Source organism: Nicrophorus vespilloides, unplaced genomic scaffold (assembly GCF_001412225.1).
Source record: "Nicrophorus vespilloides isolate i.1.1-1 unplaced genomic scaffold, Nicve_v1.0, whole genome shotgun sequence".
Lineage (NCBI taxonomy): Eukaryota > Metazoa > Arthropoda > Insecta > Coleoptera > Silphidae > Nicrophorus > Nicrophorus vespilloides.
The window spans coordinates 186,358-204,775 of NW_017100104.1; the positions used below are offsets into that span (position 1 = coordinate 186,358).

Here is an 18,418-nt window from a genome sequence, read left to right on the forward strand (position 1 = left end):
CAGTTATTAGTAAGCAGTATATTTTATCTTAATATTTCTATTTAGTTATAAAATATTAAAAAAATATATATTTATATTCTTTCAATTATATTTTTTGTGTAAAAACAGAAATAGTAGAAATCGAAAAACGATTTGTTAAACCCGAAGTATTGTGTAAAAACACATTTGAGAGTATTGATATTAAATTAATATTTAATTAATATCATTTTTTTCTAAATAATAGATAATACCATTAGCATAAAGACAATTATGTAATATTGGTTATCATTGAGCTAGATTTATTCGAATCCGCAGATTATTATTCAAGTGTGTCAGTCTTATCGAATTCCGTGTTAAGTGAAACGTAAAGCCCACAGTTCGGCCGGCGTACATGCTAATTATTCCATCTAAGACCTCAAAATATTATAAGATGATGAAATTTGCAATACACATTGCAGTTATAAGTGGCACAATTTATTTTAATAACAACGTGCTCCAAACGTTTACTTAAAAGACCGCCTATTTTTTACTGTATCCAAATTCACTATAAAATATTGCCACTAGTTTTATTTTTTCACATGGTTCGACAACATTTGTAAAATATTTATAAAAAAATAACGTACCAATTAGTCTGAAAATCCATAAAAATCATAATCACTTAATTTATTTTGATAAAAAAAAACTCAATTCATATAAATAATTTATAATTCAAGAATATAACTTTTTTTAAATTTGATGATACTGATGTTTACACGTTGAGAATATTCGCACAACTGAAGCATTATAAATGAGGACGAAGCATAAAAGATGCGGCAAGTAAATCGTTAAGTACAACTTTTGTATGTGCACACGATTGCCTTCTTGCATAACTTGTTATAATGCTGCAAACCGTAAATAAAACCGTGTTACCTATGTACGGGCAATAATTTAATTATTGCAAAATTACGTTTCTTCGGTTTTTCAAATTAAAAAAGGTGTTTTTATTATAGTCATTACGATCTTGACGCTATTATATATTAACTTTTTGTATTTCCCGTTTTCTATGAAACAATAAAAAAAAATACTGTGCAAAAAAATACAAATTTCAATTACGATAATGATTAAGTGTATACTTCAGATTTCTTTATTTGGTCTCTTTTATTTTTTATATTTCGTATTGTAAACAAAATAAACATGGTTTTGTGTATTTTAACCATATTCCAAGGAAGTAAATGTGTTTTGTATTCAATTTTAACTTTGTAAATGTATGTATCACTATTATATACTATATTTTAAATAAATTAAAGAGTTTTTATGTAGTCTATTCGACAGAAAATTTAGAAAATTGATTTTGCAGTTAATGTTGCATTGTTTATCGTTGTTATATCTGAAGTATAGAAAATGTAATTGGACTCAAGGCACACCCCTGTGGAACGACCGTTTTGAGGGTACTCAGCTTAGTTTGTATTTCCTCCAATTTAATAAAAAAACTTTCTGTTAATTAAATAAGATTTCATGATTATATAAAAGTTATGAAAAAGATTTATCTTTTTTTTCAAAAGCCTAAGAAATACAACTGAGCAATAGTTCTTCTCTTCCAGATCCTGGTTAACTAATCGATTAACCACTATCAGTAAAGGATTATTTGTTGAAACCTCTTTAGGAAAAGTTTTTCAAACACTTTGGATATTAGTAGCAATAGACTTATCGGTATATAAGATATAAGTTCATCTGGAGGTTTTCCTGATTTTTGAATTATTATTATTTGTGCAACTATGTAGGTCAGAATTACACTTTTCTTCGGTATAAATAAGATCGTATCCAAATGATTTAGTTTGTTTAATGTGCATATTTATGTTATGTATGTAACAATTTCTGCTAGTGATATTGGTTCTATTGGAAGAGTATTCTGCTGAGGTATGTATAATTAAGTTCTTCTTATTTTGGGGTCTACAATTATAGTGGCCTTAAAACGTTTGTTTGTCGAAAATGTTTGAATTGGAAGGAATTAGTATTTGTAGATGTTGGAGCTCCTTTGTAGACTTTCATAATGAATAGAATGTGTCTTCCAACACAGAAATATAATTACAATTTGTGTTGTTTTATTCTGTCTATTTTGTATACATATTATTTCCCAATTACAATTTTAATTTATGTACATACGATTTATATATATTTCAATTATTCATCTCATTTTATTTCTCATCATTTTCTCGAAAAAAAAAATCAGAAAAGTTATCAGAAAGTGTTTCCCAAACTTCGGTTTTCGGCGCTCAAATTCAAAACATTGGTCTATCTCAAGGCGAACTTTATGTTAATAGTAGTTTTTCTTTAATTTTCTCAGAACACCTGTAGCACAGACGCGACTACAATATAATTATTTGCAATTAAAAAACTCTTTTGTCAAGGTTGGATATTGTTAAAATAATCAACAACTAATAATATTAATAATAAACAGAATATATTGTTACTTACATACAAAGGGCTGTCTGTCCGCGTTAGGGTTTATAATTTATATATTTCTTTTTACTTTATTTATAATTCATGTTTCTGGCCAAAACTAATTATTTAATAAAAGAAATGAATTTGTATAAAAACTACAATTTTAAGTATTACAAATTGTCGTCTGTAGATAAAATAAAAAGTTAAGGCAGAAAGACAGGATCTATAGCCTTTGTAGCAGATCAATTTGTTATTTTAATTTTATTATTATATATTTTGTTTTTTTTGAGTATGTATTATGATTTGTTACAATAAATATTGTAACGTGGTAAAATAGACAACGCACTTGCAGCTCCACGTTGCAACTATGTTTCCAAAATTCGGAGAGACCGCAGCGAACCGCGGAAGAAGACGGTTGAAGTCTCCAGTGAAGAAGATATTGATATATATTTATAATCTCCAAGAGGACGGTGTTGGTGCTCTAGAGGAGCTAAGGCCCACCGTCGGAGAAGAAATGTGCTGATCTGAGAAAGCAATTATAAGAGTTCTTCCTCTCGATAAAAGGAAGTGGCGCCCTGAACCTTCCCATGTCACGGACTCACGCCCTAGCCGGCTGAAAATTTGTATATCTTATTTTTTATATACACGAGCGCTATCGTGTTACAATATTATATCTTCTTTTCTTTTAATTTATACATAATGCTTATGTTTTTTTTTAACAATCTTTGCATTCTTTATATTATGGATGCATTTTTTGTTTTCTCTCATTTTTTTATTTAAAATATGTATTATCTTTAATATATAATTAAAGACATCTTTTGAATAATGTTATAATACAATATAAGGTGTCAAGGTAAGGTTAAAGTCTAAAAATAATATAAAACAGTTTCCTTAATTTTATCGATTAAGTTAAAAATATAACATGAATAATATAAAATATATACATATACAAATGCATTAAGATATATTATATAATGTATAAAAATATAAATAGCCAATGCAATTATACATGACTATAATCTTCCATTAAAGCTTTTCCATAGTGTGTGATAACGTAGTCGTGATAGTAAATCATTATGCACAGAGGCTGTCCAATGATCAAGGAAGCCCAAACGACGACGTTTCCCCAACGTGGACCACATTTAATTTCCATAAATTTGGAGATATGTGACAAAGGCACTTGAGCCATCATTCCCATGAAGGCCCAAATCTTGAAAGTTTTTAATGGAACGCTCACCTACGTCAAGTGTTTAATTAATACATTATATAGTAATATTTTTTTAATATTAATATTACCAAGTATTCATGGAAAAACGCACTAACGAAGAAAACTGTTAAACCTCCTACAGTTTTCGGATATCCCATTCCAACCAGTGGGATGTATAAGTGACGTACAGCCCATCTATGGACCGGTAAATTCCAAGAACGCCAGAAACTATCAATGTTATTAGCGTTCCACCAATCGGAATAAAACTTTCTATCGGCGAAATGCATCAATTCGCCAACCAAATTTAAAAACGAATGGAACGTTATATAGAACATGCACAGCCATAATAAATGATTTGGAATCTAAAAAAAATATATTAAATTATATGAACTAAATGTTGAACTGAAGGCAGTGTTACAGCTAATTTCAATAGTCTTTCAGTTGCTTTTGTCACATCCATATTGCTGAAAGGAATCAAAGAGTTTTTGACGGATGGGATAATATACTGTTGAATGATAACGAGCATCAGTTGACTGCCAATAATCACTTCTAGTATTCTCTTTAACAGGAAACGCTTCCTAATTCTTTGCGTTCGAGGGAAATTTAGTTCGTAGCACAGGGTCGGAGCTGCGATAAAGTAGAACAAATCTTTTAAATTTAGATTATCTGGGTATTGCACTAATTGCACCTCCATGTGCTCACTTTCTCCATCATTATCTGACTCTGCAACATAGGAATAATTAATATAAGGTAATCTACGCTGCGATAAATTTATTTTTACTTTTAGGTAAACTACTGAATGACAATGATTGACGCCTGAGTGTGTTATTGTTAACTCCGCGCTGCTTATTTCTGCACCAACTGTTAACTTGAACGTAAGACCACAGTTTCAAAAATATTACACTGTACAGGAAACTGACCATGGAAGCACCGACTAAAAAAGTAATTATTTTTAGTTGAATCTGAAATCTCCTGTTGCATATAATTACTTAATCCAAATCCGTCTCGAACATGGATGGAAACCATTGGAATTAAAACCAGAACCAATAAATTTACGACGTGTGATATCATTCCTAAAGAAACAGGGATTATTTCAACTGCCAGACCTTTCTCGGTAATCAAACATAAAGTGATAGGAACTAATATGTCTAAAAGAGAAATAAACTGTAAATTCTGGCAACAAATAAAATTAATGATTTATACATAAGAGTAAAATTAATGTCGGATGATCGGAACTTCCGCTGTCCATTCCGGTGAATACATAGAACCATTGTATCGGATCGACTCGGATGCCATACCTATAAGAAAAATATTTTTTCTTTTTTCTTCTTTTTTAAGATTTTCGATATTACTTAATAAAGTTTTCTAGAAGTAGTCTGAATCCACCCATTGAGAGTAGAAGGAAGGCCCAGTTGACAAAACCGGTAAAATTGTCGAACCCGGAAGTCCACGAAAATAGCGAATCTTGAGGTCGATGGCATCTAAAAATATAACAATATAAAGTAATATCACTAATATAACTAACAATAATAATTTATTGCAACAATAAAAAAGAACAAAATTAAACTTTTTTATATAATAATATAAAAATAAAACAAAATCAAATGCAATTATAAATGAAACCAATTACAACAATTATAATAATAACTAAATAATACTTTGCTCTATTAACATTATTTCTACTACAAATGCCTGAAAGTACGATTCATTTAATTTATCGAATCACATTGTTCAATAGAATTGTATCAAATTACGAAAATCAACCATTATCTAGAAAAATATGTATGAAATGAACAATATTATTCATTCATTGCTACACAAAATAATATTAAGCATATAAACTATGACAATTTGAAAATCCAGTTATTTCATCAAAATTATCAATTCGTCAAACGACAAATATTAGATTGTTTTAATATTTAAATATTTATTTGAAACATTAAGTTGAGGTACATTCTAGTGAACTTTAGAATTTTTATTTGTTAATAAAAATGTAAATCTAGTTTCATTTTTTGTATTTACTCTTGCTTGATATAAAGATTTATTTTATGTGAGGGTTTGAATTTTCTCTGGAGTTTTCGCATAAACTTTATCTTTAAGAAAAAAAGTCTAATTACTATCTTGAAATTAAGCACATTATTGTTATGCCACACAAATATGGTCAACGACGTAATGGGAATGTAGTACAAATAACCAGTGGCAGCTGGTGTCAATCAGGGCCGTCCTTTGGATTTTGAGGCCCCGGCTAAAAACATGAGATGAGGGCAACTTAATAGAATGTGAGAGTGGGGGGTCTAATATCCGAGAAAAAAAAGTGAAAACGGGGGAGCAATATGTCAGAACGGTTGTGAGAGCGGTTGAATTAAATATCTTTTTGGTAATAGGTAAAAAAGTTCCCCGGGTATTATTTATAACAAAAACTTTTCCACTCGACTTTAAATACGACATACCTGAAAATATTGTATCATTTAAATTTCCTAGACACAAAAACAAGTACACAATGTCCTTTTTTAATTATGGCACTTTTTCGTTTTACGGCCCACAATGTTTCGTGATATACGAAAAACTGCAATGTATCAAAATAATTGATTCGATATACAGTTTTCGCATTACGGGCAACTTTTCCGGAACGTATCTAGGACATAAAGCGAGGTATGTCATTTCTTTAATGGTAATATAGTAGAACGACGATCCTCGACAGCTTTAAAATTCGTCAAATTTTGTATGTAATTAGATGTATGAAGCTACTATACTTCATAATATTATACAAATACATATACAGTGGAACCTCGCTTAACGAATTTAAACCGTTCCAAAATTACCGCATTTTTACTCGTACAGTGAAATACTCGTATAGTGAAACATATTCAAAAATACACATAATATGTGTACACAAGTTTTAAAAATGATGTAGCAGACGCACACTATACAGTGGAACCTCGCTTAACGAGTTTAATCCGTTCCAAAATTTCCGGATTTTTACTCGTATAGTGAAACACGTTTTCCCATATAAACTAATGTAAATTACGATAATGCGTTCCTTTCCGGAATAAAAAAAAGTATAACTTGGTCTCGATTTTTAATGATTTTGCTTTTCATATCTATGGTTCTTTTTATTCTTTGGCTTTTTATTAGGAGACATGCAAATGCTATTAAATTTTGCACAAAAAAACATAAATAACATGTTTGAACACAAGTTTGGAAATTTTATGATCACAAACTGTTTTCCAATTCACACACGGTGAAGTGAGTTCATATTTATTTATATTACTTGCACCAATTCGGGCACTTGGTGGAGTATAATCCGCTTTAAACAAAGATGACAATGAAAATTGAAGATGGTTAATATATTCAAAAATACACATAATATGTGTTCACAAGTTTTAAAAATAATTTCTCTTCTCATCATCACTCGTTATGCGAAACGTTGCTCATTAAGCGAGTCATTTTTCTTATAATTCATTTTGCTCGTTAAGCGAAGTTCCACTGTATTTACATGGAGGAATACGTTTCTTACGCATTATTAAAAATATTATTTAGTACTCATTTTTGCTGACATAAGTTTATCTATTTTTGGTAAATTTGTAACGCTTTTTAATAGTTATATAAATCTCAACTTAACCAATTAGAAACACATTGAGAACTGGAACTCTAATTGAACAAATCTGCATACATTATTTCATTCGTTTGTTAATAAACATAAAATAAATGATTGAAAAAAACTGTCTTGAAATAATTATTGTAAAAGAAATACGAATATCATTCAAAATTCAAATGTTCTGTACTCCAGGGGTTTTCAAAATGTGGTGCACGCCGTAATTTGACGAGGGAGCGTGAAATAAACGAAATGAACGACATGGCATAAGACATATTTTTTTGTAAATTTAAAATATAATTAAAACACACTGAATTACACAGACTGTCCAGGTTTGGTTTTATATTCGAGATAGTCACTCTGAGCTCCCTTTCTATTGGAAGATTATTTCTATAAGAAACTACAGTAAAAAAAAACGCAAAGGTATTCAAGTAAGAAAGGGGGACTAAAAATATGAAATATTGAGAACCGCTGCTGTACTCTATGTACTGTTTTTATTTTAAAGTATAATATAAAGTTTTATCCTTGACCGTAGATTAACGAATGCATAATTATACAATTACATGCACAGAAATATTGCAATTTAATGAAATAATTAATGTTGACACATTTTCCTTCTTGAATTAAATTACATTTCTAAACTTGACTTTATTTAGATTTATTTGAACTTATTATCATAAAAATTAATATAATAATTAAATATATTAATTAAATTTAACATAAAAATCACAAAAAAAAATATTTCAACGTATTATTTGTTTGTGATAGCATCAAATAAACACGGATGAGGCGCAGACTAATTTATATAATCTAATCACAGCAAGTGCACAGGGTTCGAGTGACTTTTCATGTTTCTGTCATGCGTCCAAGTTCAAAACAAAATATGGACCCCTATCCGTTCATATCTATATAGCACGATACCAAACGTGTATGATTGAACGATGGACTCTTTGATACCGCAAAATACGAAGAATCGAACACTATTAAATTTGTGTATAATAGCGAACCACGAATTTATTTGTTTGTTTTTTTTTATATGAAACGTGCCGTAGGTTATGTTTATTTTTAATTAATATTTTTTAGAAATTTGTGGTACCCTTGTAAAATGACCTCATACTTACGGTTTGTCTGGTTGTGATCTTCTCGCTTTTTTTTCTTCAGCCTGTATTTCTTCTGCCCTTGTAACACTTTGAGCACGACGCAAACGTAGACCGTCGCCAGCGTTTTCTCCAATCATTTTAACTTCCAGAACAGAGTTTGTGGTCTTAAATCAAACAAACCATGACCGACATACGCGTGAATTAAAATTGTACTGAATCGACAAAATATATAAATGTATATATTAAAAAATAACGTACATTCAATACCAGATAACGCACTTCGAGATAAGACCACCGACGATAGCAGCCGATAGTATTTAGTGTTTGAATTACAAAGAAGTCGGCGGGAGTGCAGTAAGTATGTGCTGGGAAGGGATAAAAGGTCATTAAACAAGGAGAGCTTTATTTGTTTAATTGGATATTGGAAAAGGAAGCTCGCGTGTTGTTTGTTCGGTAGAATAGATTTTATTGAAATCATATCTGTATATTTGGACCTTTATCTAAAGTGCATATTGACTGTCGTATAGTATTTATCCTTGAATTAATTATTGGCATAATAATGCAAAGAGTAGAGTAAACCAAAATAATATGTAACTATGTAAGATAAGATGTAAGTAGTGACATCACCGTCGTCATAAATTACTTTTCTAATACACATATGCAACCGAATATACAGGTATCTAGTGCAAGGTTTCCCAATCTATGTTTCGCGAAAAGTTAATAAACCTGATATAAAATAATTACTAAATAAATAATGATTAGTCGCCTGTATCACAAAAATCTGATACGAAAGTCGTTGGTTCAATTCCGAAAATCAACAAAAATTTGTGGTGGCTGTTAAACCCGAAAGGGGTAGAAATAGAGCCGGAGAGATTTATGTCAATAAATAAATTGATATAAATCTCTTAAATAAAAAAAAAATAATGATTGTTTTTCTATATTTTTTAAATTTTATTTATTATGTGTTATTACTTACCCCACAAAATAAACATAATACTTTGTTTATTTTGTGTGAAAATTTCAGAACTTACGAAGTGTTTTGTTGCAGGAAAAGTTTGAGAAACCCTGATCTAGATGGTATGGTTAAATCCATGATAATTATAACTGTGCTTCCTGTAATTTCTATTGATTACTCGAAGGAGTCTCTCGAATTTATACAAGGAACAAGCAAATTGTTAAGAAATTAGTTTAACTCTATAATTTAATTATAGTTTATTGCATAATTTCGTATATATTCAGTAGCAAAGTACAGCAATTGCGAAGTAATCCCGGATAACTTGAAAGGAACTAAATAAAATTTAATTAAAATGACGTCTACTATGTTTTTAGAAAATCTATTTTTTTTTTCAAATCGGACTGATCGGAGATTACGTTTTAAAAATTTCTTTATTGTATTTAGTTTCGTACATCGTTTTAGTATTAGATTTGAGACTGTTTGCGAGTTCTCGCTCTTTGAAAATTCCATTGATCGGAAGTGCACTATGCGAGGTATTGTATATTATATTTATTGTGGAAAAATGAAATAACAAAGAAAAACAATAAATTGAATAACTGGAAACAATTACTGAAGGCAATCCTACATCTGGATGCTAGCGTTCAAAAATCATAGAGCTTTCTCGGGAAGAATGAAAGTTCTTCGATCTATTTAATGCTACCACTGTACTGAATAAATTAATTAAATCAAAAGTTGTATGTGGCAATAGCATAAATAATTGGCTCTTAATATAATTATTTAAATTTCGTAATATCTATATTTAGTTCAGATCTACATGCATCACATGCATTAATTGGACTCGTCGTATGGTTCATTAATACTAATTGAAGATTATAGTAGATCGTTTTGGCAAACTATCATCTAGTTGCAAATGTCCAATTTATTTGTAACTTTAAATTTGGTCATTCATTAGATAGGAGAAAAGATATAGAAGTTAATTTATAAATAATAACCTATCAATATGAATATGCTATACATTTTTATAAATTTACTATTATTGTGTATTAAAAACCATTTTCTTGGACATGACAGGATCATTGTTGAAAAAGCTAGGAAGTTTAAACATTAATTGAAATCATGATTTTTTTAATGAATTATATTTTTTTCGATGACAATAACCAATCTACCGTTTTTCAAAATTTAAAAGAATAGCGTAATTTTGTAATTATTGTATCTTGAAAATAGCTGTGTAAAGTTTCTTAACCTAGTTCTAAAGTTTTTCGTATAATAGGAAAAACAACGATTTTGGTCCCATTTCTGCCGTTTCTTTGTGTTTTTAGATTTCCTTTTTATTTTTTTTCTTAAGAATTTCCACATTTGGAAATGTCTTATAGACATCTGAAATGGAGTAGTAAAATTTGCATAGAATAAAATAGAAAAATTGGATCGTCAATTCAGGACAGGAGTATTATTATATTGAGTAATTACATATTTTGGTGGGCACACGTTGACGCCCATTGGACGGTGATTTTTTATATCGAAGTTGTAGTGTAATGTTGTGGCTACATTTTATTTTATTTTGCCATTTAGTTTGTGAACTTATGTAGAGCGAAATAGAAGAAAAAAATAGAATGTTCAGCATTTCATGCAGTATTATTTTCGAAAGAAAGAAACGCAAGCGGTCAAAAAGATATGCGTTGTCTAGACCAGAGGTTCACACACTTTTTCGGTTTACGGTACCCTTAATATATCAGATTTTTTCCGCGGTGCCCCAAATCAGAGATTGATCTATCTCAGGGCGAACTTTATGTTAATAGTAGTTTTTTCTTCGATTTTTGCGGCGCCCTTGTAGCACAATCATGGAGTCCCTGGACGCCGCGGCGCACAGTTTGGGAACCCTTGATCTAGACCAGAGGTTCCCAAACTTTTTTGTGTTGTAGACACCTTGCCCATACTTACCTGATATTGATTTTTTGTAAATTTATTATTAATATTGGGTCATCCTTATAATTATTAAGATCTTTGCGCTGAGACTGCGCGTTTGCTTGTAACAAGATGATACTGGTATATCATTATGTGCAGGTTTTTACAAGTTCATACTTACACAACTTACACAATTTTATAAACATATATAATATTTTTTTACTTCATAGGTACTTTTATAAATAATGTATATGTCTTTATATTATAAGATAGTATAATGTAAGTAAATAGGTTGGTAGGTACTATCAGTGTATGTTGAGATCCACTATCATCGACCACTTTGGGAATCTCTAATCTAGACTCTATTGCAGCGATTCTTAACCGGGGTAATTTGTTAGAAATATTTTAATTACTAACAGAGTAGTTGATAAAGTAGTTTTTTGTTCATTGCATTTCACATCTGTGCGGCATATTGCCATGAAATATTGCTAAATGATAAAAAATCAAATTTGGCCATTTATTTCGAAAAGAAAAATTGGATTGCAAAACTTTTTGTTACTTGGCAGACATCTTTCCCATTCTAAACCAACTAGATGTATACAAGGAAAGAAACACATGTTTTCCATGAGAGACAATATCAGAGTCGATGATAATGAAACTTCGTAAATGGATTAGAAAAACAGAATGTTTTCGAAATGTTTCCAAATTATTATCAAATTTAACAAATATTTTCCAAATAATGAACTTGATAGCAGAAAATTATGAATTGTAGATCCTTATAATAACAGTGATAATACCAATTTATCACCAACCCACGATGACACTGTGATAAAGGATTTAAGTTTGATTTTACTTTTCAAGACAAAAAAAATGGTGCAATTTATTGCCATTTGCAATGGTCAACATTAAAACGAATAGCATTGAGTAAAGCAATTGACGATTATATTAAATATTATTATAAATTTAGTTTTCAGATTTATTAATAATGATTATACCTAGTAGTTATATAAAGCGATACCTTCCCTCTCCGTAAAATTTAAATTCAAAGAATCCAATATCGCCTCCCTCTCTAAATTATGTGCCCCTCGAAACCCACATATCCATCCCATCCCATGATTAAAACCCTCCTAGTTCCAACCCTGCTGCTTCTTTTCTTTCTCACTCTTCATAATTTGTTTACATGTATTTTTTTTTCATATAATTAAATTTATGTTCCTGGACGATAGCCCTCTTAATTATTTTTGTTAATATATGTTAAAAAAAATCAGAATTGTTATTATATGCTTATTATTATTATTGATATTACATTATAAAATATACGTTTTTGTTGTTTATAATTACTGTCTGGTCAATAAATTATTATTAAAATGAATATTCATGATTATTATGATACTAGATGATGGGCCAGCAGGCCCCGAAAAGTAGTAGTTAACAACAACTACTCTATAGGGCATCTGCAACTACGGGTCGCGTCATACAAAAGTGGTATACCCGGTTCAGGAGCAATGAGTTGGAGCTCCCAATATAAGCGTTTGTTCGCTTCTTTGATCAATGATTGAGAATGGTGTGTAGATAAATGTGCACTACTTGCATTGAGTGTTTTTATTTTATTATTTGCATTTAGTTTCAAACTATTTTTTTTTAATTTATAAATTTCAACATTCTGTACATTATATATTTATAAAGGAATGTTTTTTTTTTCTCTTCTTTTTATAAAATAGGTTCATAGCATCTAAAATTGCATTATAAAGTATTGTATTCTGTTTTTAATTTATAAATTTGAATTATATTACACAGAAAACAAAAGGTGGACAATTTGAAAACATACTACATACTCTGTGAAGTTTTTTTAATAAATAGTACTAAACTAAATAAATTAACATACTCTTCACTTTTATTGCATTGTACAATTTGCCTTGGGATGTTGAATAATTTATAAATGCTAAAGTACTCGATTTTGTTAAAGGTATGAATGAAGAAATTGTTTATAAAGGGATTGTCTAGAAAATTCATAAAAACCTAAATCTCTTGATGGTTAGGTGAATTCGCCAAGTTGTGTATATCGTCTAAACTCTTCATAGCCTTCAACGAAATATCGTCCATAGATTTTTTCGCACTAGTTGTAATGTCATCCAACGATTTCTTGGTTTGATGGATGAGATTGCTGCTGGCAATACCTTTCACTTCAGAGTCCAGTTTGCTTATCACCCATTCCATAGCCTGGCGACCTTTACCGGCGTTAAGGGAGATTTTATTTGTAAGAATGTCCTCCATGTAATTATTTAATGGTACACCTTTCACTGTAACCACTGCTTCCTGCTTCAACAGCGTCTTCTCTGGATCTCCGGGGTGAGGGACGTATTTTAGAGTCTCGTTCACGGCTATGTGTCGGCAGAAGGTCAAATTAATTGTGTTCAGTATCATTTCCCTGTTGTTTGGATTCACTTGAGACTTTTCACTTGCATAGCAAACTTTCGCAGAACCGATCAACTATAATATAAAAAAAATATACAGAAAACTTAATAATAATTAAAACTTTGCTTTCATTAAAAAATATTTATACCGAGGTCAATGGCCAAATCAAAGGTCATAATTACATAAAGGAACTGTCTGAATGAGATATAAATCCATACTTTTAAAAATATCGCCTAATAATTTATTTATCCTCTGAAAATGTGTTACTTTCCTATGGGAATTACATAAATTTCTTTGGCAAGCGCATCAGAAATTTCCGACCTTCTAATGAACGTCACTATGTAGACAATATAAATAATTATATACACGTTTTGGCCGCTGCCAAGGTTATAGCCAGGCCAGAAATTTTTTTATAAAAAGAGTCAATCACACGTAATAAAAAATAATGATTGCATTAATATCCAAAGTATGAGTTCGTCATAAAGTCCGTCATAGTTCAAAGTACATTATACAATGGAATTTGATTTGCGCGCAATCCAACCACATGCGCAACATTCAAACGTGCATCACGAGGATAAGATCGGTTTATAACAAAAATTGCAAAAGATAACTTGTGGGCTATCTGTGATGATCATTAAAATTGCAAAATTTTAAATTTATCAAAGTATGTTCATAATGCTTCAAATTATTCATTTAACTGTACTGAATTAACAATAAGTAACAGAGCTCCTGACAGTTGTCCTCAAATAATATTTAAGTACATTCTACAATATTCAGTTCATGGTAAAAACCAATATAATTTGATTTTGAGATAAAACAATAATCAAAATATCTTGTTTAATTGTTTTATAAATATAAATAACTTCTGCTATGTAATATACAATACATAGAACATTTAACTGTTAATTATATAACTATTTTTTATTCAATTATTACTATTAAGACTAAATCAATTGCATTTAATAAAATATATATACTTACAGCTTGTGTCCACTTAGGAAAGTACCACTTTGTGCTAACTAGTCTATGTGTGTGAAGTACCCCATCAACAACTGTCCTTTCGACAACATCAGTTCCTATCACAGCTGGGTTATGTGGGTTGGGGTACTTCCTCCATGCTGCAGTGGCAACTGTTTCCCATGGATGACTAAAACACAATACTTATTACTATTTGGATGTACACAAGCATATTATCCAACACAAAAGGAAATTCCAATTGTGACTCACTTAAATGTATGCTCACTAGTCCAAATTTTCATTGTCAGATATAACGTAACAAAACAAAAATCAAAGATTGGAAACTACTCGTACTATTAACGGCAAAAATAAATCGTTTTAGGACCCACAAATATCCAGCCTGCTCGAAACTAAAGCCTTCAGACCATCAGACCCAATCAGACCGACAGAAGGATACAGGATAGCTCGTAGCGAAACTATGTTTGACGTTTTAGTTTTACAATTGCCTGCGCATGGTAGCACTGCGAATTCCAAACTCAGAAAAAAAAGCTTAATTAACTAATTGACATTATCATGTAAATTATTTCTTAAAACTCAATAAAATGCATACCGTAATTTTAAATTATAATATTTTTTTTTTAAATTTTAATATTGTACACCATTTTCTCGTAATTTTAATACGCTACCATCTATTGGCAATATATTCTACTGAGCTTATTATTACTGCGACATCTGCAATGACACTTAGGAACTAGAATAAAGAAATCTCTGTTGTTTAAATTTATGCTATAAATATAAATGTATGTACTTCAAAAATACATATACTGAAATTGGAACGATGAAGATAATAAATATAATATACTTTTATATCATACTTAAAATGAAAATGTCAAAGTTGTGCTAAGCAGGTCCGGGTGCTAGTTTCCAGGCCGCTCGGTGCACGATATGAATTTAACATTAAAAAGACCTGTATTAATTTATTAAAATTTGCCCGGACATATGCCAAATTTTCCCAACGATACAAGACACGAGAATATAGGACAGGCAGTAAAATATGAAAAAATAACATTTTAATAATGATATAAATTGAAATTTAAATATTTCTGGCACTAAATATTCCAAATATTGGGACAATTAGTTATTATTATTTACTATTATCACGTTATTATCTCCGATTTGATGAGAAGAATGTTGGGTAATTTGAATAGAATATGGTTAATTAATTTACTCTTAATTTTATGATCTACCAAATCAAATGGGTTAATTGTTACAAATCGACTGCATTTGAACAAGAATCTTAACGTAGAAGCCAAAACAAATGTACAAATCATTACACATCAGGCTTTCAATCGACAGTAAGTAGTGTTTATTTGTTGTTGATGAAAACTTTACAACCAAGAAGTATTTCGTCTAATGAAAAATAATCGCCTGATATAAATAATTTATGGATGAGTAAACCATATATCAACTCGGGTCAAATATAATCATACATTAAGAACAGAGACAATTTGTCCACTTTTGAACTCGTCAATGGCCAATTTGGAAAATAAGCAAACATAGTTAAGACTAATGTATACAATTTTGCATAAATCACAATAGGAAATAATGATAAAATAATGTCTAATATAATATGTATTTTTCAAGCTGATAACATAAGTAAAGTCAAATTCTTTTAATAATACATTTTCCTAAAAAAAATCAATATACTAAATTTAATATAAAATATAATGATCAATCATTCAAAATAATTTGTGAATTAATAAAATTATCATCCACTATCTACCTTGATGTTTGAACTATCAAAATATGATACACCTATATACCTCGCTATACGACCGCCTTTTATATGCTGTTTCGCTATAACTGCCTTTTTTAATTTATAGCATTTTTTCAAGTTACGGCTCACAATATTTCATTATACGACCAAAAACACTGGGGGGTTTGTTTCATAACAATTGATTCCAATACTAGGCCGTAAAAAAGGCATGCATTTTTAAATTGCGTGAGTTTGGGATAAATTATAAAGAAATATTGATTTCAATTGATCAATATTCGTACATTCACTTGCGTTTTGTCAGTTGTGTATTGACTCACATAATATAATGGTTTAGCGTTATCTTGCTGAATACAGATAAACTTGTTTTTTTTTATTAGAAATTTTTAATATAATATTTTGTTACATCTTTCTTTTTTTAAACTAATGTTTCTTTTGTTAATTTTTGTTGTTTTTATTATCTAATTCTTTACAATCCTATTTGATATTTATACTTGGAATATTTCTGTTGTTGTGTCCCGGAATTAAGAAAGCTCAGGACACTCGTAGTTATGACGTTATGGAGCCTTAAAGGGGTTTATGAATATTAAATGCTATATTCGTAATTCGTTTTATTATACACATCAGAATTTTTATTGAGAAGTCAACTATACAAGTGTTGATCTCATGGATTATTAACTAAGATTTACATTAGTTAATAATTAGGAAGTGAGTGTTCTTCCCTGGACTCTCCAAGTATGACTTTGTTCTTCCTTTCTTCTTTCCAACTAAGATTAAATTATATAATACAAAAATGTATCAATTTCAAAAAGGGGCTGCGTAGGAGTATTATTTCGGGGATAAGGAATCAGTTTTCATCTTGTGGAAAATACAACCTTTTCTTTATCTAAGTTTTATGATCCTATCCAAATATTTAAAGGCAGAAGAAGGCTGTTGTCAAGGTTTATTGTCAACATTTTTTGAAAATATTGAAAAATAATCAATAAGCGGATGCATTCATCAACATTAAGTATGATATACAGTGAAACCTCGCCTACTCATATAGTGAAACAATTTTCCCCATATAAACTAATGTAAAATACGATAATGCGTTCCATGCCGAAAAAAAAGTATAACTTGGTCTCGCTTTTTAACGATTTTGTTTTTCATATCTATGGATATTTTTATTCTTAGGCTTTTTATTCGGAGATATGCAAATGTTATTAAATTTTGCACAAAATCACAAATAACATGTCCTAACACAAGTTTGGAAATATGTTTTCCCATTCCATACGTTAAAGTGAGTTTACAAGTTTGACACCATTTGTATATATTATTTGTATTGATACGGGGTTTTGGTGGAGGTTTCTTTATACTTTTAATATTTATTTATATAAATAAGCGTACATAGTTAGTTTATATATTATTATAATGGTTGGACAGAATACATTTTTTTTGCTTACAGTAAACACAGATTATATTAAAAAATACACATATTTTGAAAATAATGTAATAGGCGCACAATCTAGGACTTCAAGTAATTTTTCTTACAATGTATTTTGCTCGTTAAGCGAGGTTGCACTGTATACTATTTTATATATCCATCCCTAATAAAAATGTCTTTAAACTGATGTTTTAATAAAAATATTTTGTATTTTTTGATTATTGTATTACACTATTATCATAATCTTTATTAATTTTAAAACATATTGAAAAAATATAGGAAATCTTTTGCATGAATATCACATATCATTGAATTTGAATTGAACCTACTATTATAAAAACAATGCATAAAGTTGAATGAGCTCTTCTTTGAAATGATCTGATGGTACTATTGAATTCCAATCCCAATCTACACAATGGTACTCCAGATTCAATTGAACATTGCATACATTTTTTTACGATTTTATTCGATAGCAGTAGATTCATTTTCAAGTTGTAAATAGGACATGTTTATTTTTTTACTTATTCATTGCAAAATTAATAAATAAATTACGAAGATGATGAGCACCAAACTTAAACCAAAATAAAAAAAAAATCAATGAGTGGAATTGTCAGCCGTAATAATAATAAATTGCAATTAGTATATAAAAAGATGAAAATAGTCTTTGGTAACAAGTATACTTGATTAATA

At 29.7% G+C, this 18,418-nt stretch overlaps 2 protein-coding genes across 2 annotated transcripts; both read right to left on the bottom strand.

Annotated features, from left to right (window-relative positions):
- Window positions 1–3,362: 3,362 nt before the first annotated feature.
- Window positions 3,363–8,844, bottom strand: LOC108568180 (diacylglycerol O-acyltransferase 1). Its single transcript, XM_017929119.1, has 9 exons — window positions 8,561–8,844; window positions 8,324–8,466; window positions 4,960–5,088; window positions 4,811–4,905; window positions 4,597–4,755; window positions 4,389–4,541; window positions 4,026–4,330; window positions 3,697–3,969; window positions 3,363–3,637 (listed from the first exon to the last, which is right to left on the bottom strand). The coding sequence occupies exons 1-9, from the start codon at window positions 8,687–8,689 to the stop codon at window positions 3,404–3,406; spliced, it is 1,620 nt and encodes a 539-aa protein (XP_017784608.1). The 5' UTR covers window positions 8,690–8,844; the 3' UTR covers window positions 3,363–3,403.
- Window positions 8,845–12,903: 4,059 nt separating this feature from the next.
- LOC108568181 (protein slowmo) lies at window positions 12,904–15,027 on the bottom strand. The gene is made up of 3 exons (XM_017929120.1): window positions 14,802–15,027; window positions 14,556–14,721; window positions 12,904–13,649 (listed from the first exon to the last, which is right to left on the bottom strand). The coding sequence occupies exons 1-3, from the start codon at window positions 14,831–14,833 to the stop codon at window positions 13,179–13,181; spliced, it is 669 nt and encodes a 222-aa protein (XP_017784609.1). The 5' UTR covers window positions 14,834–15,027; the 3' UTR covers window positions 12,904–13,178.
- Between the last annotated feature and the right edge of the window lie 3,391 nt (window positions 15,028–18,418).

What these genes read in the sequence shown, in the direction of transcription:
- LOC108568180 (XM_017929119.1), bottom strand. Translation starts at nt 8,689, where the DNA reads ATGACCTTTTATCCCTTCCCAGCACATACTTACTGCACTCCCGCCGAC. An exon ending in TCGAGACGGATTTGGATTAA is followed by an intron (nt 4,542 to 4,596) that starts GTAATTATATGC and finishes TTACTTTTTTAG; the next exon opens with TCGGTGCTTCCATGGTCAGT. An exon ending in ATTCAGTAGTTTACCTAAAA is followed by an intron (nt 4,331 to 4,388) that starts GTAAAAATAAAT and finishes CCTATGTTGCAG; the next exon opens with AGTCAGATAATGATGGAGAA.
- LOC108568181 (XM_017929120.1), bottom strand. Translation starts at nt 14,833, where the DNA reads ATGAAAATTTGGACTAGTGAGCATACATTTAA. An exon ending in ACTAGTGAGCATACATTTAA is followed by an intron (nt 14,722 to 14,801) that starts GTGAGTCACAAT and finishes ATTGTGTTTTAG; the next exon opens with TCATCCATGGGAAACAGTTG. An exon ending in TTCCTAAGTGGACACAAGCT is followed by an intron (nt 13,650 to 14,555) that starts GTAAGTATATAT and finishes TTTATATTATAG; the next exon opens with TTGATCGGTTCTGCGAAAGT.